Raw genomic sequence first — 26,968 nt, 5'->3', positions numbered from 1 at the left:
TGGTGAACATTATAACAGCTTAGTAATTTTTGAATTAAAATAACTAGTCAAATGTAATTACCTTTTTACTTAAATTTATATCCCGACTAGTCAAAATACCTTCGACTCGTGGAATATAAATTAACAAAAATTATAGTAAAAAAGTTGTTAATTAACATTTTTCAAAAAATAAATAAATCAATGAAGACGGACAACATGGCTACAGTACTATCAATGGTGTCTTCTTCTATTGCATCCAATTGGGGGGGTCGGGGGTCCAACGATTTGCCATCCCAAATCCAGCGAATTTGATTGTCTGACTTATTAGTCTCACCTGTCGAAAATCCAAATGGCATCTATTAAAAAAAATAATAATAAAAAAAATAAAAATCTAAATACGAGTAAATAATGAACTACACAAATATTCATAGGGAAAAATATAATTTAGTCATCTAAATTATCAGCAATTTTTATTTTAGCCCACTAATATTTTAAAAGCGATAAAGTAACTCTACAAACTACCAACCAGTTGCAATTTGGTTATCCCATTAGTCATTTCCGTCAAATAGAATAAAAAATTCAATACTACGTTGTTTTGACAAGGTTAAATTATTAAAAAACCATTTTGGAAAAAAAAAATCAATTTAAAAAATGCATCTCAAAATGATGTCGTTTTGAGGAAGAAAAAAAAAACGGTGGTAAAGTTTAGGGGTGGCCCGCCGGCCACCCCTGAACGTTAACACCATTTTTTTTTTTTTTTTTTCAAAACGACATCATTTTGGGAGGCATTTTTTATTTTTTTAAAAAATGGCATTTTAGTAACTTAACCTCAAAAAAATGACTTTTTGCATTTTTCATCCTATTTGACGGTGTTTACTAATGAAGTGACCAAATTATAACTTATTGGTAATTTAGAGATTATTTTATCATTTTTTAAACATTAAAAAGCTAAAATAAAATTTACTTGGGGTTAAATTATATTTTTCGCATATTCTTATTTTGGTCCGGAAATTGCGTAGACATCAATGTAGTTAGCAAAACCTCACCAACCGCGCGTGAACGAAAACCTCACAAACACAGAATCCCCACGCGAAAAGTAGCCGTTGGTACCCGCGTGGCGCCTAGCCGACGCCGAAGGCAATCACTATCAGTAGAAGTACGACAAAACATAAACCTCTCTGGCACTTATTGTCACCGCCTTTTTCCCATTTCCTCCGTTAACCATACGAAAGCATCTCTCTGTTGAATCAAATCCCAAAGCGGCACCAAATTCCACTTTTTGGATTACCTTTTATTTTTCTGATTTCTTATTATTAGTTTTCCTTGGAAGGAGTGGAAGAATATCTTGTTCTTGCTTCGGTTGGGTTTCGCAAGCGATCCAAACACTCCGTAATTCAGTTTCAGATCGCGAACTTCTCCTCTCTCTCTTTCTGTGACTCGTCTCCAGCTTGATACGGAGGTGTGAACTTCTTAAACGATGCGTTTTGTTTGTTTCTGCTTTTGATTGGTTATGATAAAGTGTGTGTGTGAAAGTTTGGTGGTTGTGTTGGATATGTTTGATCTGAATTGGTGGATCGAACTGGCTTTGATTGAATGGTTTTTGTCGTGCTTCGGCTGTGTTAGTTTCTAGGGAAACTATTTTCCGGGAAAGTTTTTTTTTTCTCAGGATAAAGCTAAAATTTACTTGTAAAGAATAAGGTTCTTATCCTGATGGTCGTAAGAAGAATATTTCTCTTAAAAGTTTAGTTACTTGTAGAAGCTGTGTTGTGTTTAATAATGAGCATTGGATTCCGGGAAAAGTTTCTTCCAGAAAAGGAAAAATCCTCCGGATCTATAGATGAATAGTTAATTATTTTCTCTTGTAGTAGGTGAGTTATAGATCTGTTTATTATCTTAAGTTTAATTACTTTTGGTTTCATTGGACTAGCAGTGTCAAATTTGGAAACTATGTTGTACTTAGTTATGAGCATTGGACTGAATTAATCTGTAGCCAGAACATTTAGGATGTGTTTGGTCGTCTCAGTGGGAATTGAGTTGGGTATGCGTGTGGTTTGGAAAGAACAAAGTTGTCATTTTGGATGGGAACTGGTGGTGTTGGATTTGTTTTGCAAGATTTCTTGGGATGACACTTATTCAGATATTGATTATATATGTTTTGTTACTGGCTTTGGCTGTGTAAAATGGTCTCTTTGATGGTGATGATGTATGCTATGTAAGATTCAGAACAAAAAGAGGCAATATATTAAGGCCTAAATGCACGGTATATTGTTTTAATTGGACATGTCACTTGGATTTGAAGTTTCATTTCTAAGATGTTTGAAAAACAGTACGGACTGTTATATTTTTCTTACAGTTTGCTTCTTGCTTGGTTTTGCAAAGTGCCATTTCAGTTGATATTACTCCCTCATGTATATGTTCCTACTTTTTTTTTTTTTTTTTTACAGGGAAATACTTCTTTTTTTTACTGGAAGATATATAAATGGCTACACTTAAAGATATTGGAGTGGCAGCTGCTATTAACATTCTCAGCGCATTCATTTTCTTAGTGGTGTTTGCCATTTTAAGGCTTCAACCGTTCAATGATAGAGTGTACTTCCCGAAGTGGTATCATAAGGGTTTAAGAACGGATCCAACTCACTCCGGAGCTTATGTACGCAGGTTTGTCAATCTGGACTTCAGGTCATATATCAGGTTTTTGAATTGGGTGCCAGATGCACTGAGAATGCCGGAACCTGAACTCATTGACCATGCAGGACTGGATTCTGCTGTTTACTTGCGGATTTACTTGATAGGGTATGTAGCACACATTGTCACAGTTGTCTTAGAAGAATGTTTATGTGAGATTGTGGTATGTAATATATTATTATTGTGCTGATTCTCTGTCTTCATTCATGCAGACTTAAGATCTTTGTTCCTATAGCCTTCCTTGCATGGGCTATGCTGGTGCCAGTTAACTGGACGAATAGCACTTTAGAGCGAGCCAAGCTAAATAATATAACTTCTAGTAACATTGATAAGCTCTCCATTTCAAATATCCCAGTTAGTTCACAAAGGTTTGAAACCCTCTTTCCTTGCTAACTTCCTTTACCTTGTCTTTTCTAGATATGGATGAGCCATTCCGAACTTTGTCTTTCTTTAGTAAATGTTCTGTGGTTCTCCACAGAAACCCTAATTTTTGAGTGCGCAAAACATAGCTTATTTACCAAATTATCAGTGATTCTGAGGTCTTGCTATTTCAACTTATTATGCTTTCAGTTGTGTTAATGCTATTTTCAGTTGATTCATCCAAAAATATGATTTTTAGCAATTTCATCTCTGATGGACTGTTCATGTTTTGCTTTGTCTTTATGCTCTGAGCATAATAATCATATTAAGTCGTGGATCGCAGGTTTTGGAGTCACATAGTGATGGCTTATGCCATTACCTTTTGGACATGCTATGTGTTACTAAAGGAGTATGCAAAAGTTGCATCAATGCGGCTGCAGTTTCTTGCATCAGACGGACGTCGTCCAGATCAATTTACGGTAGACATAAAATCTGTGTCTCATAAATTAGTTCAGATTATTTTTTTTTTGGAAAATTACACTTTACCCCCTTAAAGTTTGGGGCGATTTTCAATTCGACCTTCAATATTTCAAATTTTGCAATGCAGCCCCCCAAACTTGCAAATTCTTTTCAATTCGACCAATGTTATCCTAAAATTTCCATATTACCCCTAATTTTTTTTATTTAAAAAAATATATAAAAAAATTGGGGTGCAAAAATGGTCAGATGGCCAAAGAGCCACTCCGAATTTTTTTTTTTTTTTTTAAAAAAAATAGGGGCAATATGGGAATTTTGAGATAACATTGTTTGAATTGAAAAAAATTTGCAAGTTTGGGGGGAGTGCATTGCAAAAATTGAAACATTAGAGGTCAAATTGAAAATCACCCCAAACTTTGGAGGGGTAAAGTGTAGTTTTCCCTTTTGTTTTTTTCTTCTTAATTCTGAGAAATATGATGAACCTTTGTTTGCAGAATTTGATTTTTCAATAAGAGCAGATGCTTGATTAATTTATACTCACTAGTGAACCTTTTCTTTCTTATTCATATGAATAGTAAAATAAAAATCTTGGAGTTTCATTGGTGCCTTAGTTTGATATCCAAATATTTAGAGTTTGGTAGCTTCTTTTCCATCACATGGTTTGGTGTTTTGGGTGCTGTGGTCTGTGGATACTTTCTTTCTTTTTTTTTTTTTTTTTTTTTTTTTTTTTTTTTTAAAAAAAAAAAAGGAACTCTGAACAAGTGAAGCATTAAAATTATGATTTCTAGGAGGTCATATGGTGTTTGCGATATATCAATCTTCAAACTATTTCTGGGACATCTGCAATCATGTTCATGTTTTGTTGTACCCTAACCTTAAATTCGTAACTCTCTTATGTGCTTGGTCTTTAGCCACTAATTTGTCATATATTGAAATAACTTGGTTACAGCTTTTGATATTTTTTTGTTGTGTGTTTGTGGTGGGGGGTTACAAAAAATGGATGCTGGAGATATCCTTCAAGGTTAACTTGTTATGACAATTTTTTAGGTCAAGTGTTACGATAGTTTCTAATGTTAAATTGTAGGAACAGAACAATTTTTGATTCCCTATCCTGATACAAACCTATCTTATGAATTTTGATTGTTCTCAGGTCCTTGCTAGAAATGTTCCCCCTGACCCTGATGAATCTGTAAGTGAGCTTGTGGAGCACTTTTTTCTAGTCAATCATCCGGATCACTATCTGACTCATCAGGTTGGTTCTTTGTTTTTTTTTTTTATTTATTTTTTTTATAAGGAATTCCATATCATTAATAAAGCGCAGAGGGGCACACAACTCTAGTACACAGGGAGTATAGAAGAGAACCCCCAATATGAAGAAGTTGAAGAACATAAAATTCAAAAAATCTGCAAAAGTAGGAACAATCATGCTATGATGCGCCATAATCCATGTATAGAGTGTATTAAGCATAAACTTCTGCAACTCTATTTCTACGTCTTCAAAGTGCCGAGCATTTCTCTCGTCAGGTCGGTTCTTGCTAAACAGAGTATATATTCTGAAGAATTTTGGCTGAAAACTGACGATGTTATGGACTCTGATTTGGGGTAAGAGCCATGAACTCCTACTATGCAGAAAACTCGTTTGTTTGACTAGCAGGCCATGAGGCCTTAATGTTGCTAATGTGTTTACTATTTTAGGGCTATGGTTCCTGAGAAAAAATTAAGTTATGCAATCATCATTGTTTATTACTATGCACTTCAGTTATCATAAGTGATTGTGTATTTACTGACTTGCAATGTATTCTCTGCACTATGCAGGTCGTATATAATGCTAACAAGCTTGCCAAATTGGTCAAGAAGAAGAAAAAAACTCAGAACTGGCTTGTTTACTACAAAAATAAATATTCTAGAAATAGTTCTGAGAGGCCCTTCATGAAGGTACTTCACTGCAATCTGCTTGGTCTTTATTAGCCTCTCATCAGCATTCAAATTTACTATTTTTTTTTAACCCCAAATTGTGCCTGGATTCTGTTTTCCAGACTGGTTTTCTTGGGCTTTGGGGAAATAAAGTGGATGCAATTGACCATCACGAGTCTGAAATTGAGAAACTGTCAAAAGAAGTAGGTACCACTTTTTTGTTTTTTGTTTTTTTTTTTTTTTTGTAATGTAAGACTGAATATTTGTTTTGGCGATTGTCCCATTGACCATCTCCCCCACCCCCACCCCCCCCACCCCTAAAAAAGGAAAAAAAAAAGAAAAGAAAAAGAAAAAGTTCCAGTAGGATCATATACTTTATACTATCATGTTTAAAAGGAAGAACACCATTGCCAAGGTACTATTTTGAATTGTAAAAAAGTAGGCCCATTGCGTCAAAATCTAGGCCTCATCCATAATGTTTAGTATCTGACTTTGACATATTGTTGTCCCATTGATACCATAAGCAACATGATTTTACTGTCAAAAACATTAGCCAAGCTGTTCAGTGCTCTATTTGATCTGTTTGTTGGCCTTACCTCACTAATGCAATCTTAGTATTATTGAAAGACCCCTAAATATAAATTCTGCTTTATTCAAAGGGTGCTAGAAGTGAGCAAGCTCAACCATGACCCACCAAAAGTATTCCAAGTATCATGCCACTCCTATAATGGGACCCAGTGGTCCTCTATTATGGCTACTTCGACATTTTTCTTTCAGCTCCATTTTTTTCCCCTGGAGGACTTACTTTATCGAAGGCGTTGGTTGTCATCATCCATGATCCTCTTCACTAAAAATTATAGGGATGTTTTTTCTAAGAAAAGATTAATTGCTATAATATCTTGTTGAGGTTTCAACAAAATATGCATATGATTTTTCATTTCGGAGGGACAATTTCCTATTATAATTTTAGACCGTATGGGGAAGACTTTCTTGTTTGTCTGTCCAGAACTATTTTCTAAATGCTCATGTTAATGGGGACTTTTTACTGGACTTTTATGGTGAATTCGTGTTGCATTTGTAGGTCTAATTACATTTAAGTTAAAATTGACTGCATTTTACAATGCTGCTTGTTTTTGTCTGCAATGTGATACACTTCAAGGTCTCATATTATTGAAATGGATCACCTCTCCTTCAGATAGTTGCAGAAAGGGAAAGGATTGCAGACGATCCAAAATCTATCATGCCTGCAGCATTTGTTTCTTTCAAAAGTCGTTGGGGTGCTGCTGTTTGTGCCCAAACTCAACAATCCAGAAACCCAACTATTTGGTTAACAGAGTGGGCTCCAGATCCACGTGATGTATATTGGCCAAACCTAACTATTCCATATGTTTCTCTCTCAGTTAGAAGGCCAATTATAGCTGTTGCATTCTTCTTCTTGACCTTCTTTTTCATGATCCCCATTGCATTGGTACAATCTCTTGCAAGTCTTGAGGGCATTGAGAAAGCAGCACCATTCTTGAAGCCTGTTGTTGAAAAGTGAGCTTGCTCTCATCCTTAGGCCCCTCAACTCAGTAATTTGTCTCCTATGCTACAAATTACTTATACTTCTCTGTTTCATAATGCAGGGACTTCATTAAATCACTCATCACAGGTTTTCTACCTGGGATTGCATTGAAGCTATTCCTTATCTTTCTGCCAACCATATTGATGATCATGTCTAAATTTGAAGGATTTATATCTCGATCTTCTCTAGAAAGGAGATCAGCCTCTAGATATTATCTTTTCAACTTTGTGAATGTTTTCCTCGGGAGCATAATTACTGGAAGTGCACTTGAACAGCTAGATTCATTTATTCACCAATCAGCAAATGCGTATGTTATTCTCAAAGTGTACTATTCCCTTTGTTGTTCAGTATGTATGTCTGTGTTTGGCAATGCAAATATATTTGTATGTTGGTAGCTGGTGTTCTATAGATTGTACATGCCTGCTTGAGCGTGTGGATATTAATTGGTTTGCCCTGCATTAAATAGTTATAATGTGAACTTAAGAATTTATAGGCAAATTTTTTTGTCAAAGTATGAAGTCTGCTGGTATCCCTTTTTATCGAAATTGATCACTTAGTTCAGGAAATTGGAACTTTCATGTATGAATATAAACTTCCAAATAACTTATTATATACATCTTGATTACTTATCAACCAAAAAATCTGTAGAAGCATAGAGGCTGAAGATGATGATATGCAATAATTATTTAGTTGGAGAAATCATATTATAGAGTTCCTATCAAGAACTTGAGCGGTGTTTAATGACGAAAGTGTATTAAATGGAATGGAGCGATGCCATTAAGAATGGATGAAGTAGGACATCTTGTAACCAAATGAATGAGTATCTTGGAGGGCATTATTTGCTTCTTCTTTTAATGAGCACTAGGCTTTCTATACTTATTTTGTGGATGTGGTTTGCTTTCTATGGACCATGTCTTTGATTATCTCTCGCAGTTCATACATTTTTTGCATTTTCTTATAACCATAAAAATGCTGGAAATACTTAACTGTACCTTGGATATAATTACATGATCTATGATAATCATATCAGGCATTTCCATTCATAATGTGATTGGTCTATCAAGCTTACATAATTTGAGCTAGATAATGGCTTCCCACCACCTTTTTTTAGACTTAGATTTCATAAAATTAAGTACATTTGTTTCTCTTTTTGGCAGCATTCCTAAAACAATTGGTGTGGCGATTCCAATCAAAGCAACTTTCTTCATAACTTATATTATGGTTGATGGATGGGCTGGTATAGCTGCGGAAATTTTAATGGTGAAACATCTTATAATTTACCACTTGAAGAATTTCTTCTTGGTAAAGACAGAAAGGGATAGGGAGGAGGCGATGGATCCTGGAAGTCTTGGTTTCCACATAGGAGAACCTCGTATACAGTTTTATTTTTTGTTGGGCCTCGTGTATGCTACAGTGACGCCTGTTATCCTTCCTTTCATAATCATTTTCTTTGGCCTTGCTTATGTTGTGTTCCGCCATCAGGTACAAAGTTGTTTTTTTCACTCTACAATTTGTTGTTTAAAGGACAGTCTACTGTTTAAGTAGGCGTGCTTGTGGTCATGGCAGTATCAATCCAATGATTGGGTTGCAACTTTTTTAGGTCTGAGTAAAGAAATCTATTGGGCCAACATAAACTTTATTAATATACTCATGCGTGCACATACGCTGTCTTATTTTACTATGATATTTTAAAATGTTGCAACTTTTAAGAAAAATTGCTAGGGATGTGTACATTCAGTGCTTCATGCCCAGTTATTTTGCCCTGGTGAAACCAACACACATGAAATCTTAAGGTGCGTTCCTGCATATAGTCAACTATAAGAAGTAAACTTCAGGAAGGTTTGTTGAACTGTAATGTGAACATCTAGTCCAAAGGTTTGATGAGGAGCAAAGGCTTGGAAATTTGCATGGGGAAATAAGGAGATTACTTTTTTGAGTTCTTGAGAGTGATTATCTTGTTAATTTATGAAGTCAAAATAAGGTAGATGACTAGATGCACTCTATAGAAACAGTGCCGTTCACCCCAAAGATTTATACCTGTCAATCAATATACTGAAAGCCGTGTTTTAGTAAGATTCTGCTTCTTCTTTTTTTCAATTTGTGCAAGCATTAAGGTAAGCAATTCTTTATTAATTAACATAACTTAGCTGATGTTCTTAAGTTTGCGAACTTACAACAAAATCATACATTCTTTGAATAGAACTCCTTGAATAGCTGTGTTTGAGCTCAAATAGGGTATGAAAAATAGATTCTCTCAATTCTTTAGATAGGATTAGCGGTTGAAGGGATTTATCTGACAGTAACAATGGTTTTTCTTTTTTCTTTTTTGTGTTTTACAACAATTAGTTGATAAAGGATCGCAGAGCCAACCATAATGAGTTGGGATTATGGCTTAGGTGAGTTCATTTGAGTAAAAGAAATAGACATAAAAGAGAACTAGAAGATTGAGCAAAAGACCAAGAGGAAAAGGAAAAAAGAGATGAAAGAAAAGGATTAAAAGTAAACGGAAATAGAAGAATGACAAAAAGTTTCTCCAACACTTGCAATACTACCAACACTTACGTTGTGTTTCCATTGATGGTAAATTATTGTAGGAGTCTATTCTAACGTATGCATTATAGGTTGTGAGAAATAGTTTTCTCTTAAGAAATAGTCTTTGCTGGATAAGGATTTTTTAATTAATTTTCTTCATGAGGACATATTTTGTTTGTTAGATCTCTCTATGTGGTCTACCCAAATATGTTTGCTTTCAAATATTTATTCCATGTTTAGCAACATTATACACAATGTCATAGACTCATTCAGATATCTTTCTTTTTTAGTTGTTTCTTAAACTCTATCTCCTTACTTCTGAAAATGCAGATCATAAATGTTTATAACCAAAAGTATGAGAGTGCTGCAGCATTTTGGCCTGATGTCCATGGGCGTGTTATAACTGCATTGGTGATTTCTCAAGTACTTCTTATGGGATTGTTGAGCACAAAAAAGGCTGCCCAATCAACACCATTTCTCCTTGCACTTCCAGTTCTAACCATATGGTTCCATAGGTTCTGCAAAGGCCGTTACGAACCAGCATTTATTATATACCCATTACAGGTTTGTTGGAACTTACAACATGCATAGTTGATGTCTCTTATTTCTTTATTTTTATTTTTTCTGATCATTTGATATCTCTTATTATTTCAAATAACTGCATGCATACTGACAGAAACTTGCTGGTTTGTCTGTCATCATTGTGGTGATTTACATTTGATTATTTCCCAAATTAATGATTATATGATAGTGTTGACTACATAATACATATGATTGCTCAGCTCATTACGCTTTAATGTCACGCTTTGGCTTTTGATTTGAAAAATGCCCATGTCTACATGAATGCATCTGTTAGTGAATGTTTTTGTGCATTGTTTTAGCCATATGTTACTAAAATTATATTACAATTTTCTTTGTGTTTTAGTCAAATTCATGATGCAACAAGACGTACATTAGGTTGAAACAGTAGAGTAATTCTATTTGTCACCTCCCATCACCCCCAATCCCATGTGGCGTGCTCTCCACAACCAATGGTGACAATTAGAATTACTCAAAGCGGTATATGTTTTCGGCTATGGAGCTGTAATCTAGTTGAGTTGCCAAGTAGATGTGTCACTGTTTGTTTTTCATGTCAAGAGTTTATTATGTCAAACCATTTTCTATAGCCCTATAACCTCATAATCTTAACAAGACATTATCAAACTCTGGTCCAGCTTTTGATGGCTTCTGAAATTTAATGTCTATTTCTATTAACTGGAGAAAAAGGAGCTAAACCTGGTTACTGTCTACATTGATTAGAATTATGACATGGGCAATGGGCTTGAGTCTCTATCTGTACGTATTCTGTGTGCGAGAATGTGTTGTAGAATATTGAAAGAAATCCTTTATACTTTTCCTTTGACATCCGCTCTATGAAGCCTGCCCCTTTCCATTTGTACTACTATTTTTACTTCATTTTTACTATTATTTCATGTGGGCTTAGGAAGCAATGATGAAAGATACTCTAGAACATGCAACGGAACCGCACCTGAACTTAAAAGGATATCTTCAAAATGCATATATACATCCGGTTTTTAAAGCTAGTGAAGACGATGAAGATGGGGAGGAGGTGCTTGATGAAAACTGGGAGAACGAGAGTGTGGTTGTAGCCACAAAGCGCCAGTCCCGAATGAATACACCGGTTCCCAGTAAAGTTAGTGGAGGATCCTCCCCATCTCTACCTGAGACTGTTCAAGAACTTCCACAGCCCTAATTTTCAGCATGAAACTTTGCGTCTTACCGAGTGTTACACACCTTCACCGAACTATACCAATGGAACAGGATGGCACTGTAAATTAAACAGCACAATAGCAGATACACCCAGAGAGGCTTCAGTAACTCCAGCAACAAAAGCAAGGTCCTGTTTTTCTGGCAGTTGGTTACAAGGTGCGCATGTAATGACTTTATTTGATAATTCTAGTGTAAATCAATGTGTCGTTGCTTATTGTTGGTAGGATTAGGTTACAGTTCATGTCCATTTTATGACAAACAATATGAATTGTAAATCGGTGTGAATCATCCAAATGAGATGATATAGTTCCGAGCTATATTGCCTGCCAATTCTCGTTGAACAAACACCCCCCCGGCCCCTACATTCATCTTCACCTACCCTCTTTCTATCTTAATGAATCTTTATGTTTTATATTGGTATATGATCAATTAGGGGAGATCATTCGTATTCGTAACTCTGGTTCGAATTGTGTCAAGACATGAGTATAAAATTATATAAGTCAACCATAACTCAACCCATTTAATTAAACAGGTCAAACTTTCAACCAAATCCTGCTAATTTCATGTCGGGTTCATAGATCGTGTAAAAAATTATCAGTCCTAAATGAATTGCATTGTTATATTCAAGCCCTAGTATATTGTAATTTCCATTGTCTTTTGGTGGTCACCTTTGCGTAGGGCTGTAAACGAGCCGAGCTTGGGCGAGCCAAGGCTGTCCAAGCTTGGCTCATTTAAAGATTTCACGAACTCAAGCTTGAGCCGAGCTTCAAAATTTAAGCTTGGCTCGGCTCACCAAGGAAAATTCCTTGTGCGAGCCCGAGCTCGAGCTCGTCTAGTAGGCAAGTCAAGCGGGCGAGTCGAGCCAAGCTGACTCGGCTAATGCAAACTTTTTTTTTTTTTTAAAAAAAAAAATTAACTTAAGTGACTCATCATACCAATGAGACAAATTAAATTAAATTTAATAATAATAATAATAATAATATATTAGTAAAAATGTTTTACATCCCAACCAACAAATTGATGGCAACTTTGTAATTCAAGCCTCTCCTTTTGAGCCAATTCATGTGGGACAACTAGAGCCTTGGCTCAGTAAGAGAGGCTTGCATCCTTTTTATATATTACTTAGGTGAGAAAGTTTTTTTGCTTTTTTCACGTGGGATAGACAAGCTAACTATTATTGTGAGAGATGTGTGCTTGATTTTATTTTATTAGTGTGGGACACTTGTAAGCAAACAAATACAAGGAAAATAAAAACGAGTTTACTCTTTAACACTTAATAGTAGCAAAAAAATGTTTAATATTGTAACGACCCAGGGAAAAACGCTAGCCACATCTGCGCTATTATCCCAAAAAGACTAGTCAATTTGGAGTTTCCACAGAATTCATTATAAAGCCCAGTTTCACCTAGTAACTAGGCAATGTGGGACTTAGCACCCATGACTAGTTACTAGGTGAAATTGGGCTTTATAATGAATTCTAAGGAAACTCTAAATTGACTAGTCTTTTTGGGGTAATAGCGCAGATGTGGCTAGTGCTTTTCCCTGGGTCGTTACAAATGGTATCAGAGCACTGCATGACGTAGCCCTGACGAGGGCGTCAGGAATTTAAGAGGGAGAGTTTGTAACACCCCGGTCCCATATTGGGAAGATGAGAAGAAGCGCACATAGAGTGGGTAGTTTATAAAGATAGTCATGGGTGTTAAGTCCCACATTGCCTAGTTACTAGGTGAAACTCCAAATTGACTAGTCTTTTTGGGGTAATAGCGCAGATGTGGCTAGCGCTTTTCCCTGGGTCGTTACAAGTGGTATCAGAGCACTGCATGACGTAGAAGAAGAAGCCCACATAGAGTGGGTAGTTTATAAAGATAGTCATGGGTGCTAAGTCCCACATTGCCTAGTTACTAGGTGAAACTGGGCTTTATAATGAATTTTAGGAAAACTCCAAATTGACTAGTCTTTTTGGGGTAATAGCGCAGATGTGGCTAGCATTTTTCCCTGGGTCGTTACAAATATACATGGTTAATATTACTAATATATGAAATTGACTTTGATTAAAAAAAAAAAAAAAAAGGTTTATTATGTATACAAATTATCTAACATTTTTTTTTTTTTTAATATTAACCAATTAGCTCTCTCTCTATATAACTAAACCAATTAACTAATTAGTTAACTTAGTTTAATACACACAATACACTAATTAACTATAAATAGTTATACACTATATGACTACATTATTAATATTTTAATTATATATATACAAGTTGCGCTAATAAGCGAGTTGAGCCCCTATACAAATATGTTTACGAACTTTAAACAAACGAGTTGAGTTTTTATACGAGTATGTATCGTTTAATAATCGAGTATAATTTTGTGTCTATGAACAGCTCATTTAACAATTGAGTCGGGCACGAGCCGAGTTTACAGCCCAGCTTTGCGTGCTCATAGAAATGTTTGTTAATATGTTCTGGATACTTTTTTTTTTTTTTTTTAATTTGAAATAGTGTTTTGCCCCCACATAAAGGAGAAACCTATATTTAAATATGTTTATGAGTTGTTTGTTTATTAATGTATTTATCTTCATTAAAAATAATTTTTTTTTTTTAAAAAAAGTATTAACAAACATGGCCATGTTTGTGTTTATGTGCGCATGTGCTTTTTGTGGATTAGAAGGCAGGAAAGGCATGGTACAACCGTACAAGGTTCTAAAATTGTTATAAATTTAAGTGACATCACAACATATTAGAGCAATGATTGTTATCAAAAATGGGAAAATTTGACGAATTTAGGGATAAATAAGAAACCTCCATTCAACAAAAAGAGGAAAGGCACGAGGATACAAGAAGAAGAAAAACCGTGCCCGCCCACAAAATCTACTGAATTGGTAATTTATTGAGGCAAAAGTGACGACCTTTTAAACATAAATACCTTTACCAAATGGTATAGGCCCATCAAAAGTCACATCAAAAGAGTAATGATAGTGACGTACTGAGCCTTTATTTAAAATTATTATTCATAAAAGAATAATAATAAAAGGTCATTTTTGTCTCTCTATTGTGTCCATAAAAAATTGATATAATTTTAAAAATTATTATTCATAGCTTAAAGTTATTGTACCATGCAATACATGAGTGTTCAAGCAGTTATAACCAGTGGTTATTGGCTATAACCGTAATCACTTTTGACAGTTATAGACTTTTAATAACAGCAATTGTCCGACGGTTAGCGGTTATTCAATCTAATAATATATGATATTTTGGACTTTTTAAGTGTTTTGAGTATTTAATTGGCCTATTTTTTGGATTTATTTTAAGGGTTTAAGGTCAAAATGTTCTAAAAAAGATGGCAAAATCTAATAACCTTTTTTATATGAGCTTTTGGACTTTTTAAGTGTTTTGAACCTTTAATTGGCCTATTTTTTGGGCTTATTTTAAGGGTTTAAAGTCAAAATGTTCCAAAAATAAATGGCCAAAATCCATTAATCCAAATACAAATGAAAAAATTGAAAAGACAAAAGCAGGGTGGGGTGGCTGAAGCCATCCCTAGGCCTTGGAGGTGGCTCGGCCACCCCCATTTTACAAGTTTCCCCTAGCCAATATAGTGGTGGCCGGCCACCCCATTTTGGCCATGAAACTCCCCATAATTTTTTTTAATATATTATTATTATTATTATTTTAAGTTCATTAATTGGTGATTTCAGGCTTTTGGTGTTTTTTTTTTTTTTTGGGGGGGGGGGGGGGGGTGTTACATATTATTTTAAATATTTTTTAATATGATGTGGCACCCAGAAACATAGGTACACACGTCACCTTGAAACCATATGTACCATTCGACGTGTAAGGGTGACATGGAGCTCCGTAAAAAAAACTAGCAGAACTATGACAGAAGTATCATATGGGTTTATTTACTTATCATACGTATCATTTGTGGTATTTTTGAAAATCAAAGTAGCTATTTGATTATAGCATAAAACACAAGTACGAAAATAACCCTAAGTGATAGGTGGGACATTGATTAATCCTTAAATTTGCTTGAGGCACTTTTTTTTTTTTTTTAATTTATTTATTATTATTATTATTATTATTATTTAAGGTTATTGGTATGATACCATATTTAGCTAAGATTTCCACTCAACCACTTCCTAATTCAATTGAAACACATTTAAGATTGCTTACGAGCTAAGCATGGCTCGACTCATTTATGTTTTACTCAAGTTCATGATGAGCCAAAAAGTTGGACTTAAGCTCGGTTCGTTAAAGATTAAACTTGGTGTGAGCTAGAGCTTGAACTCGCCTATTAGTCGAGCTTGACCTCGAGTATTCCGCTTGAGTTAGGCTCAAGTATTGCCAAATCAGTACCAGCTTTCCTTTAACCAAAAACCAGCAAACAGTCTTCTTCATAATCGGCCATGAACCCAAAATCATACGGCTTATTTCCTTTTTTCTGTCCTCAAATCGACTCAATGAAAATCAATAAGAAAATAACCAAGCCAAAAAAAAAAAAAAAAAAAAAAACACAAAAGAAAAATGGACATAAATTTTCTCCAAAGTTTGGTCAAAATTTATTTCGATCTACTCTAATAAGTGACAAGTGTTATTTATTATATTTTTTTTAATATTTTAATAGTAATTTACTACAATTTCATTGATTTAAGAAATTAAGCATTAATTTTTTAAAACTTTAAACATATTAAATAATACTTATTACTTATTAGAATAAATGGAAGAAAATTTTGTCCTACAAAAGCGGGCAGCCACGAGGTACAGCAACCCACCGTTTTATTCTGTTTCTCTTTTTCTGTGGGTTTTCCGCAAGTGGTTTTTCACTAAATAAAGAAAATAATCCATAATTGACCAAAGGAAAAAGGAAAACAATATATTAACAAAAACAAATTCAAAAAAGGAAGTGTAAAGTTACGTAAAAGTGTGATTTAACATTTTTCCGATTTACTCTCCTCCTCAAATAAGACACCCAAATCTTTCGGGTTAATTAGGTAAGTGCAACCCATAACGAAAACAGTCTAACAGAGCCGAGCCCCACCCCACCGACCACACGTATATATATATGCAATACGTCCATACCCACCGCTTCTTCTTCTCTACGATAAATCCTCTTTATGTCTCTCTCTCTCTCTCTTTGTCTCTTTCAAACCCTAAGAATCGCTATTGTTATTTCGTGATCGTAGCATTGTCGATTTATATAAGCTCCAATTTCGAGCTCACACATGTTCTGATTTTTTGATAATCAGGTACAGCCCAATTTTTTATTTTTTTTATTCCTATTAGATTCCTGTTCTTTCTTCTTCTTCTCCTATTAGATTCCTGTTCTTTCTTCTTCTTCTTTTTTTATTTTTTATTTTTTATTTTTATTTTTTAATTTTATTTTTTCATGCATGAAATTGTTCAGTCTTTTTTGGTTCTCACATGGACCCTAATGAGATTCTTTTTTTTTTTTTTTTTTGGGTGAATGAGCCGTTGACCGTAATGGGATTTTTATTTAGTTATATATTTGTAGGACAGAGTTTTGTGGTTTGTATTTTGTGTTGTAAATGCTTGGTGGGTTTATGATTTTTTGGGAATTATTTTCTTTAGACCATTGTAATATGCCCCTGAGATTTTCTGGAAATTTTTTCTGAATATAAGTTTCAATGACAAGTGCGTCTGGGCTTGTCTTTTAGTGCATCTTTGACTTCTTGTGCACTCTTAACTATTTTGGGTAAAAGATGTTCACGAATCTAAGAGTTCTTGTTGCGTTGACTTGCCTAGTTTTAGAATTTGGTGCACACATACAAATGCAAACACAAACGAATATATATGGTTCCTTATGGTTTCTGTTTGATTGCAATATGTAACTGTTAATTGCCCAAAACCGTGATAGAACTGAATTGGGACGCCAATAAATCAAGCATAGCATCCATTGACTTGTGTAGTTTTGGAATTTGGTATCACGCACACACATATTTTTATAAGTTGTAGTTTGGTTCCTCATGGTTTCTGTTTGATTGCAATCTGTTACTTTTAATTGCACAGACGTTGATAAAACTGAATTTGGATCCCAAAAAATCAAGCATTATCCGTTCCACTTAATATGTTGCAGGGATAATGGAGGTTTTGATTCCAGAGCAAGAAAGGTTGAGCAGGTATCAAAACGATATGCGGAAAATCTCCAAATTTTCAAAGGTTCCCAGGAATGGGGAAGTAGGAGAAATCCTGGGACATGGAAGTGAAGACTCAACATCAAACAAGGAAGAGAATGGCAATGCTGGGTCATCAGATCTGAGAACAAAACTCTCATCCAAAAAAAGACGGAACAATCATGAAAGGGAGTCCTCATGTGGTCAAAAAGTAGCAAAGAAGCGCCGCAATGCTTCAAACAAGAGAAGGGGATTTGAGGATGATTCCTTTGATTTCGAGTCTGAAGAAGATGAAGAAATTAAGTTTATCCTGAAGGCAAGAACGCGGAAAAGAGGTGGCAATTTGGATAGCATGATGACTGAAGGAAATACTAATGCGAGTAGTGCAAGCAAGGACGCATGCACTCCGAAAAATGTGAAGGTAGTTTATTTATCTTTATGTCTTCCAATCTTTAGATACTATGCTTATCTTCGTTTTTCCATTCAATTTAAGAAATCAGTTCATTTTCATCTGTTTTAATATTTTTCCTTATACTGCAAGTTATTTATAATTATTGCCTTAAATAGGGAAGCGGAGAAGATCACTTAAAATGTCATCAGTGTATGAAGAAAAGAACTGTTGTCCCTTGCACCAAGTGTAAGAAGAAAATGTATTGCATCCCGTGTATCAAGCAATGGTGGGGTATTCTATACACATTCAAATTTTCTGTAAAAAGGTCTCTTTATTTCAGAAAACCTATTTTTAACCATAGCATTCTTGCTGAATGTTGTGTGTATAGGTACCCTCACTTAAAAGAAGAAGAAATTTCGGAGCTTTGCCCATTTTGCCGTCGAAACTGCAACTGCAATGCGTGCTTGCACTCAAATGGGATGATTAAGGTTTGGTTGTTATCTTATTGGACTGTAAATGCCTTTAACTAACTACCTCTAACGAAACAACCTGAATTTTTTGTCTTTCTAACCTTCAGACTTCAAAGAGGGACATCTCTGATAGTGAAAAGATACAGAATCTTCAGCATTTACTTTATTCTTTGCGCCCATATTTGAAACAAATTTGCGAAGAGCAAACCAGGGAGATAGAGATTGAGGCTACTATTCAGAGTATGTATGGTTTTCAGCAATGGGTTTGAGTTTTCTGTCTGATTTCGGAAATTACTTACAGGAAATATTTATGGCAGGAAAATCATATTCTGAACTTGAAGTACCCCAAGCCCTTTGTAATAATGATGAGCGTGTCTTTTGGTAGGCATCTCCTCTTTTCTAATTCTATCATTCTAGAGCTCCTATGTGTATTTATCAATTTTTATTTTATTTTATATTTTTTGGTCTTGGTGCAGTGATCATTGTGCAACTTCAATTATAGACCTTCATCGAAGCTGCCCTAAATGTTCCTATGAACTCTGTCTCAATTGTTGCCAAGAAATTCGTGAGGGAAGTGTTACTAGCCGTCGTGAAGTAAAGTTTCAATACATCAACAGGGGCTATGAGTACATTCACGGTGGAGATCCTCTACCAGATTCTTCTCTTTCAAAAATTTCAAAAGAACAAACTGAGTCCTTTACCAATTGGAGTGCTAATGATGATAGAAGTGTTATTTGCGCTCCTAAGGAAATTGGTGGGTGTGGTATTTGTGTATTGGAGCTCAAACGTATACTTCCTCAGGGATGGATTTCAAGTTTAGAAGTCAAAGCGGTAGATTTATTGGATACGTTTAGAATTGTTGAGCGCAAATGTACTGAAATGAGCAAGAAGGTGTTGCGAAGAGCAGCTTCTAGATTAGATTCTGATGACAACTACTTGTATTGTCCAGCTTCAAGAGACATTCTTCAAGAAGAAAACCTTTTACAGTTTCGACAATGCTGGACTAATGGTAATCCAGTTATAGTTCGTGATGTTCTCGATCAGGCAACTGGTTTAAGCTGGGAGCCAATGGTCATGTGGCGCGCATTATGCGAAAATGTGGATTTAGAGATCAGTGCAAAAATGTCAGAAGTGAAAGCCATTGATTGCCTGGCTGGTTGTGAGGTTTAGCTACCCGTTCCCTTGATGCACCAAAGACTATTAGTTAAAACCACTTGTCTGGAATTATGTCTTCTTCTTTGTTTTTGCTTTATTTTATTACACATCGCTCTCTCTTGCACGCACCCGTCACATTCCCTTCTGTTTTCAGAATCCGTGATTTTTCTGGACTTTCACTTGAGAAATGTCATCTTCTTTGCTCAAGTATATTTTCATCTTACTTGGTTACGCCTGCTCGATATCATACTTCCAATGCCTGATTTTGTTAAAAAATGCAGGTGGAGATTAGTACTCTTCAATTTTTTAGAGGTTATACAGATGGGAGAAGGTACACTAACTTCTGGCCAGAGATGCTCAAGCTTAAGGACTGGCCCCCCTCCGACAAGTTTGAGGATCTTTTGCCCCGTCATTGTGATGAATTTATCCGTGTATTGCCTTTTCAAGAGTACACAGATCCTAGGGCTGGTATCCTTAACTTAGCTGTCAAGTTGCCTCCAGGTGTCTTGAAACCAGACTTAGGTCCAAAAACATACATTGGTTATGGGATTTCAGAAGAGCTTGGAAGAGGGGACTCCGTAACTAAGCTTCATTGTGATATGTCAGATGCGGTATGTCCTGACTAACTAAGTTCTCACATGACAGTGTGCAATTTATGCACAGGATATTCAAACTGTTAGCTTTTGAGATATACAACCTGCATTTTGGTTTATATTGAGTTGAGGAATGGTTTTTAGTTGGCCTTTTGTGCAAATATTACAAATATTATCAATCTTTTTGTTGCTTATATTTTCCTTGTTAACAATCTGAATGTGGTGGTTGATATTGCCATTCAGATTCCTTTCTTATCATAATAGGAAATCCTGTAATCATTCTTGCTTATTAGCTGTAAATCTGTCTAAAACGGACGGTTTAGAAAACATGGTCTATTTGGTGAAGTTGGTTGGTTTTTCAAATTGGTTGTAAATTGCGTATCAAGGTGTGACTATGTGTGAATATATAGCTCTTAGATAATCTTATGGATTTGCATAATCATTTGGGAAATGTCCATTTTGGCTTCCTGTTTTTTTTTTTTTTTAAGTTAATGGTACAAATTGCATTATTGAATAGCTTTGTGTGCTTTTATAATTGTTACATGTGATAAAAGCACCATTTTCCTGTTTGACGCAGGATGCTGAAAAACTTCCCATTAAATTTGGGTTTTTTGCATTATGCAAGCAACATAGTGACATTTTTTTAGAATACTGATTGGCGCAGGTGAATATTTTGACTCATACAGCAGAAGTAGCGTTGAGTGATGAGCATCATTCTGCAATTGCAAGGTTGAAAGAAATACACAAGGCCCAAGATGAGAAGGAGCATCTGGATAGAGAGAAGTTAAAGTCTGACCAAGTTGGTCAATGTGACAATGAGGAGATGGAGATCTCAGAAATTGCAGATATAGGAAAATTCGAGAATTCAAAATTTAAGATAGAAAGTGCTACTTCTCCAGTTTTTGCCTCAGAACAAGCAACAGAGGAAACAGGAAGTGCTCTGTGGGATATTTTTCGGAGGGAAGATATTCCTAAATTAGAGGCATATCTTAGAAATCACTCGAAAGAATTTAGGCACACCTACTGTTCTCCTGTCGGGCAGGTAATTTATAGCAACTTAGTTTTTGATAGCCATGTCTTGCGTGCAGGCTCTAATATTGTTTTTTCAGGTTGTCCACCCAATTCATGACCAATCTTTTTATTTAACTTCAGAGCACAAAAGGAAGATAAAGGAGGAATTTGGTAAGGATGAGGAAAAAAAAATGCAAAAATGCTTTTGTGATACCCATGCATAATTATTTACACAATTTTTTCACCCTTGAAGGTGTTGAACCATGGACATTCGAGCAAAGACTTGGAGAAGCAGTGTTTATTCCTGCTGGATGCCCACACCAAGTTAGGAATCTCAAGGTAATCAATTCCTAACATCACTAGCCTAAATCTTCTATCTGCTATGTTTTCTTTTTTCACCAAAGAGGTCCTCTTGTATGATTCCAACTATAATATCCCCACCTGCACAGTCATGTACAAAAGTTGCTGTTGACTTTGTCTCACCTGAAAATGTCGGTGAGTGCCTCCGTTTAACTGAGGAGTTCAGACTACTTCCCATAAACCATAAAGCGAGAGAAGATAAACTCGAGGTAATAGGCCTTTTCTATGATAGTATGCCTTTCTTACCCACTACTTTATTGATTGTTGTGTCATTGTGTGTTGATATGCTAACATTTCCTTTCTTTATTTAGTCTCGTTAACTTGTCTCTGTGATGGGATTCCAAGTATTCTACTGATTTCCATAATTCCGTAATAATTGTAATAAGTGAATCAATGATGTTTTTAATAATTACCTCTCTAAAATAAGCTGAAATCTCCCTATAAAAGAGTGTAGATGTTGTATGGCCATTCAAGGAAGAGAAACCACAATTGCTTTAAGCAATTCTTGGAGGCCTACCCTCCCTTGATGACCATTGACCCCCCAATGTTCCAACAACCAAAATACATGGGAACTACGGAAGGAGAGAAAACACAACTCAACAAAGGAAGTTCCGGATTGAGGTCCCCTGCAATTCGAATTGCATGGCCAATAAATAAAGTGGTGGCCGCATTGGTGGAGCCAAGAGAGGGCAAGAGGGGGAAAATGACCCCCTTGTCTCCACTGGTGGTTTTACCTGAGAAGAGAATCCATTTGCCAAGCCCCTTAGATCTTTGTCTAAACTTCACAGCAGTCTTTCGAAGTTATCAGATTAGCCAAAAGAGGTTTATTGTTGACCCCAATGAAAAAGGGTCTTTTTATATAAGCTAGATTTAAACCTTGTCGCCCATTATGTTTTTGAAATGCTTTCATTATAACCACACGATTTACACAAAAATGACTAGTTGGGCTCCTTTTACTTTTATTCCTCATGGTTCAAGGCATTGGTGAAACAAATGGCACAGACCTAAAACCATAGCACACCTCTTATAGAATTTTACTATCCTACCCTTTTTTTATTCCAATGTAATTTGAAAAAAATTATCCTACTCAAATAGGTCTAATTTGAATTTTAACTTAAACAATTATTAAAAAAAAAAAAAAAAATTATTATCCGTGACAGTTTAATCTTGAATGAAATATAATTGAAGTTTTGATTGTTTATTTATTTATTTCTTTCGTCATATTCTCTAATATTTTTAATCAAATACTTGCACACATCTTTAGATCCAATGTAATTTCAAAAAAAAAAAATCTATGATTCAAATAGGTTTAATTTGAATTTTGATTTTTTTAAAAATATTATTAGTGACGCTTTAAAATCTTGTATGAAATATATAATTGAAGTTTTATTGAATTATTTATTTATTTCTTTTGTTATATTCTTTAGTATTTTTAACTATTATTTTTTTTTTTTAATTCATCTTTGGACCTTTCCCCTTGTGAACCAAAATCTTGGCTTTGCCATTGGGTGGTTGAACTACTACCCCTTCAAGTAGTTAGTCACCCCCTTAAGGAGTAGCCAATCACCGTTTTACGCTGAGGTGGTGGTTAGGGTGATTGGACCATCCCAGCCACTCTCCTACTGCTTTCTTGGAGGTAGGGGGGTGGTGGTCGGTCACCCCTTGAACCCTAGAAGAGGGAGTAAATTGTTTTATTCTTACTATTGCTGCCTTGATCCCCCCTTTTTTCTTGAATTTTCTCTTCTAATGGTTTTTTTATTTCAATTAGATAGGAGCATGGTTTCCTATTATTTGGTATTAGAGCAGGTTTGAGTCTTTGTTGGTGGTGTTGAGGAGTAGTACATTTGAAGTTGGGTGGTGTGCAGCGTGGGTGTAGCAATAGAGGAGTTGTGCATCTGATTGGCAAAGCTGTGCGATGTGCAGTGGCCAATCACCATTTTACCCTTTTTTTAAGGAGTGGTCAACTACTTCAAGGGGGTGATTAGGGTGGTTGGACCATTCCAACCACTCCCATACCACCCTCTTGAGGGTGAGGAGGTGATCCATCACCCCTTGAACCCTAGAAGGGGGAATAACTTTTTTTATTTTATTTTTTTCTATTCGTACTCTTATTGCCAGGGGCCCTTCTTTCTTTACTCTTTTCCTCTAATTTCTTTTGATTTCAGTCAAATAGGATTGTGGGTTCCTATCATTTGGTATCAGAGCAGGTTTGAATCTCTGTCAGTGGTGTTGAGTAGACGTGCATTTGAAGTCAGGCAATGTGCAGTGGGGGTGCACTTTCAGAGGAGTCATGCATCTGATTGGAATTGCAACAACCAAAATACATGGGAACTATGAAAGGAGAGAACACAACTCAACAAATGAGGTTCGGATTGAAGTCCCCTATAGTTATAAGGGTATGTTTGGTACGTGAAATGTCTATTCCAATAAGAAAAATAATAGCTTTTATTGGGAATGTAAGAAGGTGGAATGGAATAGCTTTGGAATAGGGAATGTCTATTCCAAGTGTTAAGAGTATATGATAAGGATTTATCATGAACTCTAACATAAAGGCTAAATGGCTATTCCAAGTGTTAAAGAGTATATGATAAGGATTTATTATGTACTTAAACACAGGTAATTTTGTTCCACATTCTTCCATTCCCAATAAAAGCTATTAATTTTCTTAATGGAATAGCCCTTCTGCGTATGAAACTTACTCTAAAGTACTAGACCATGAACGGTCTGGATCTAGCCACTTTAGCATTAAAAAAACAAAAATCAAAATAAGGGGTGGTTGACCATCACCCTTGAGGAGTGGCCGATCACTGTTTTACCCTTTGAGGGAGTGGTTAGTCACCCTGTTAGGGTGGTCGGACCATCCTAGCCACTCTGAAGGAGGTGGGGGTGAGGGTGAGGGGGGTGATCAAGGAGGTGGGGGTGAGGGTGAGGGGGGTGATCACCCCCCTCAAACCCTAGAAGGTGAGGAACTTTTTTTATTCTTACTCTTGCTGCCCAGCTGGTTCCTCCATTTTTTCTTTAATTTTCTCCTTTAATTTTTTTAATTTCAATAAGATTAGAGTGTGAGTTCCTGTCATCTGGTAGTAGAGCAAGTTTGAATCTCTATCAATGGTGTTGCGGAGCAGTGCATCTGATTGGCGACATCATGCAGTGTGTAGTGTGGGTGCAGCCACAAAGGAGCCACAGCTCCTGATTGGCGACATCATGCACTGTGTAGTGTGGGTGCAGCCACAATGGAGCCATTGCAACGCCTCGAGATTATTTAGCAATAAATAATTCGAAGTGTTACTGCTTACTCCTTAATCCTTATCATGTAATTTGTAGTGGAAAGTATTCAATTTTTTTTTTTTTTTTTTAAATTTTTAATTTTTTTAAAAACCACAAACTAATCATCTAGAGTTTAAGTAAGAGCAACTACTAAACCATTTGAACCAATATCTCACAATAACATAACCCATAATGGCATCACCATAAGTCGATCATCAGGACGGATACATTAAAGTTAAGCTATGTCCTATTAATACATAAATAGTTTGGCAATGTAATAAGTCATATATGAGTTAAATCATCAAAGGTCTATCCAAATATCTTGGAGCATAACACTAGAAATAGGGTTGTAATCGAGCCGAGCCGAACTTTTAAGATTTTAAGATTGACTTATTTATGAAGATGCTTATTTGAGCTGAGTTCGAGTTCAAGTTGAGCTATGAAATGTGTGTTCAAGCTCGGCTTGTTTAAAATTCGAGCGAGCTTGAGTTCGTTGAGAATGCTATTTGAGCCGAGTTGGGCTCAACTCAAGCTAGAGGTAAACTATCAAGTTCTAGTCTGAATTTTAAAGTAACCTTTAGACATTTATCTATAGTATAAATAAAAATATTAAGTAATATATATATATATATATATATATATATATATATATATATATAACAAGCTAACGAGTCTGGCAAAAGAATGGGTCAAGCTCTAAATGAGTAGTGCTCGTGAGCCCTTATTTAGTTTTTTCGAGCGAGTCGAGTATGTATCATTTACTAATCGAGTAGGTTTCCACAGTAATGAGCGGGTTTGTACAGTATTGAGTCCGAGTTAAATTGAGCGGGTATCGAGCGGGATTGTTGAACGGACTGATTTATTTACAGCTCTAATCAGAAATATGTGGATGCTTTATGACATGCTCATTTAAGATTGCCAACTCAGGGCATGGCATCTTAATAAGGCCTCGAGTTTGAGTTGCGCTGCACCATTCTCAAAATAAGGCTCATTTGTAAGGTGGAACACAAAGTGTTAAGTCCACGACTTAGTGAGTATAATTTCGTATGAAAAACATTTTTACAGTAAATCTTTATTGAGTACGAGTCACAAAAATAAAGTACCATAGGCAGAAAATCGGTTTGATGCAATGCATGCATATATGTATGTATACATATATTAAATGTTGTAATTATATAACCTATTCATGCCTTTAACCTTTTCACGGTAGAGTTCGTGCATTCCGTGGGACCTTTGGTACAATTTTGGTGCCCTAGTGATGAACATATCAAGCATCCTCTAATTGATCGACCAGGTATGACCCTGGGTGCCACTCAACTAGTGAACTAGTGATACAAGCACGGGTGGCTCCACCCGCTGGTTGTTGCGTTGGTCACAATAGCCTTCAGATTCAAGGGTGAAACTTACTTACTCGCACAACTTTGTGCCATAATAATTTTAATAAGGGAATCAATGATATTTTGCAATAACTATCTTCATAAAATAAGCTGAAATTATCCTATAAAGGTGGCAATTCAAGGAAAAAAAACCACAATTACTCTTGAGCAATTCTTGGAGGTCGACTCCTTGATGACGTTCATCTCTCCCTTCTCTTTAATTGTCTCTAATTTTTCTGATTTCTGGTCTATGGTGTGCTCTTTGGTGTGTGTGTGTGTGACATTTTCTCTGTTTTGCTCTTATTTCTAAACATTTTTTCTGCTGTGATATTTGGGTGGAACAGATAAAGAAAATGGTAGTCTATGCAGTTGATCAAGCTATTAAAGATTTTGAAGCCTTGGTGTCAACCCAGAGGAGCATCTCGGAAGCTTCATTGTAGCCATCCATGGTCTTAATCGTAACTAGCCGGCGAATCGTCCCTCTAATGATGTCTATTTAAAATAGTCGTCTTTTTTTTTTTTTTTTTTTTTGGGAGTCATTGCACCCAATAAAAATTGTGGGGGAACATTATACATTTAATAAATTAATCTATATTAGAATTCTGCATCATCAAGGTCTTTGAGCCCCTCATTCATTTTCCACATATGATGGTCTCTTATATGAAATATAACAACGGGAAATAAAAAACAATGGATTTTTGTTTGACATTTTATTGCAAATATTACATGAAATATAATTAAAAGTACAAATAAAATTGACGGTTTTTATTTTTATTTTTATTTAAAGTCTGTTTGAAATTGCGTTTAAGAAATAGAGCTTTTAAATAAAAAAAAGGCTTTTTGACGAAAGCACAAGTCGATTGGGCCTTCTTGGTTCATCCTTCGGCCCAAAACCAAATCGAACAAAACTAGCCGATCTGTTTAACCGCCACTCC

At 35.6% G+C, this 26,968-nt stretch overlaps 2 protein-coding genes across 4 annotated transcripts; both read left to right on the top strand.

Annotated features, from left to right (window-relative positions):
* The first annotated feature begins 1,194 nt into the window (after positions 1–1,194).
* LOC132170648 (hyperosmolality-gated Ca2+ permeable channel 1.2-like) lies at positions 1,195–11,710 on the top strand. Of its 2 annotated transcripts, none has more exons than XM_059581702.2 (12): positions 1,195–1,438; positions 2,424–2,772; positions 2,877–3,032; positions 3,368–3,503; positions 4,652–4,753; positions 5,317–5,436; positions 5,538–5,618; positions 6,611–6,951; positions 7,041–7,286; positions 8,137–8,461; positions 9,842–10,075; positions 10,995–11,710. In XM_059581702.2, the coding sequence occupies exons 2-12, from the start codon at positions 2,459–2,461 to the stop codon at positions 11,262–11,264; spliced, it is 2,325 nt and encodes a 774-aa protein (XP_059437685.2). In that variant the 5' UTR covers positions 1,195–1,438; positions 2,424–2,458; the 3' UTR covers positions 11,265–11,710. The 2 variants fall into 2 exon arrangements, with proteins under 2 accessions (XP_059437685.2, XP_059437686.2); XM_059581703.2 differs by lacking the exon at positions 1,195–1,438 and having other exon boundaries at positions 2,568–2,637; positions 2,733–2,772.
* Positions 11,711–16,384: 4,674 nt separating this feature from the next.
* LOC132171027 (lysine-specific demethylase JMJ26) lies at positions 16,385–26,662 on the top strand. Of its 2 annotated transcripts, XR_009439005.2 has the most exons (14): positions 16,385–16,525; positions 17,374–17,831; positions 17,978–18,087; positions 18,190–18,289; positions 18,379–18,511; positions 18,589–18,652; positions 18,748–19,435; positions 19,708–20,037; positions 20,684–21,061; positions 21,129–21,201; positions 21,284–21,369; positions 21,480–21,599; positions 23,556–23,755; positions 26,378–26,459. XR_009439005.2 is itself a non-coding variant. In XM_059582228.2 (13 exons), the coding sequence occupies exons 2-13, from the start codon at positions 17,379–17,381 to the stop codon at positions 26,471–26,473; spliced, it is 2,631 nt and encodes an 876-aa protein (XP_059438211.2). In that variant the 5' UTR covers positions 16,385–16,525; positions 17,374–17,378; the 3' UTR covers positions 26,474–26,662. The 2 variants fall into 2 exon arrangements, 1 of the variants encoding a protein (XP_059438211.2); XM_059582228.2 differs by lacking the exon at positions 23,556–23,755 and having other exon boundaries at positions 26,378–26,662.
* The last annotated feature ends 306 nt before the right edge of the window (positions 26,663–26,968 follow it).

This window comes from Corylus avellana, chromosome 1 (genome assembly GCF_965113065.1).
Source record: "Corylus avellana chromosome 1, dhCorAvel1.hap1.2, whole genome shotgun sequence".
NCBI lineage: Eukaryota > Viridiplantae > Streptophyta > Magnoliopsida > Fagales > Betulaceae > Corylus > Corylus avellana.
This window is presented reverse-complemented; position numbering and strand designations above follow the sequence as displayed.

Coding starts and splice junctions, on each gene's coding strand:
- LOC132171027 (XM_059582228.2), top strand. CDS start 17,379: ATGGAGGTTTTGATTCCAGAGCAAGAAAGGTTGAGCAGGTATCAAAAC. Junction 18,653..18,747: donor AATGATGAGCGTGTCTTTTG/GTAGGCATCTCC, acceptor GTCTTGGTGCAG/TGATCATTGTGCAACTTCAA. Junction 20,038..20,683: donor ATTGTGATATGTCAGATGCG/GTATGTCCTGAC, acceptor TGATTGGCGCAG/GTGAATATTTTGACTCATAC.
- LOC132170648 (XM_059581702.2), top strand. CDS start 2,459: ATGGCTACACTTAAAGATATTGGAGTGGCAGCTGCTATTAACATTCTC. Junction 2,773..2,876: donor TTGCGGATTTACTTGATAGG/GTATGTAGCACA, acceptor TCATTCATGCAG/ACTTAAGATCTTTGTTCCTA. Junction 10,076..10,994: donor TTATTATATACCCATTACAG/GTTTGTTGGAAC, acceptor ATGTGGGCTTAG/GAAGCAATGATGAAAGATAC.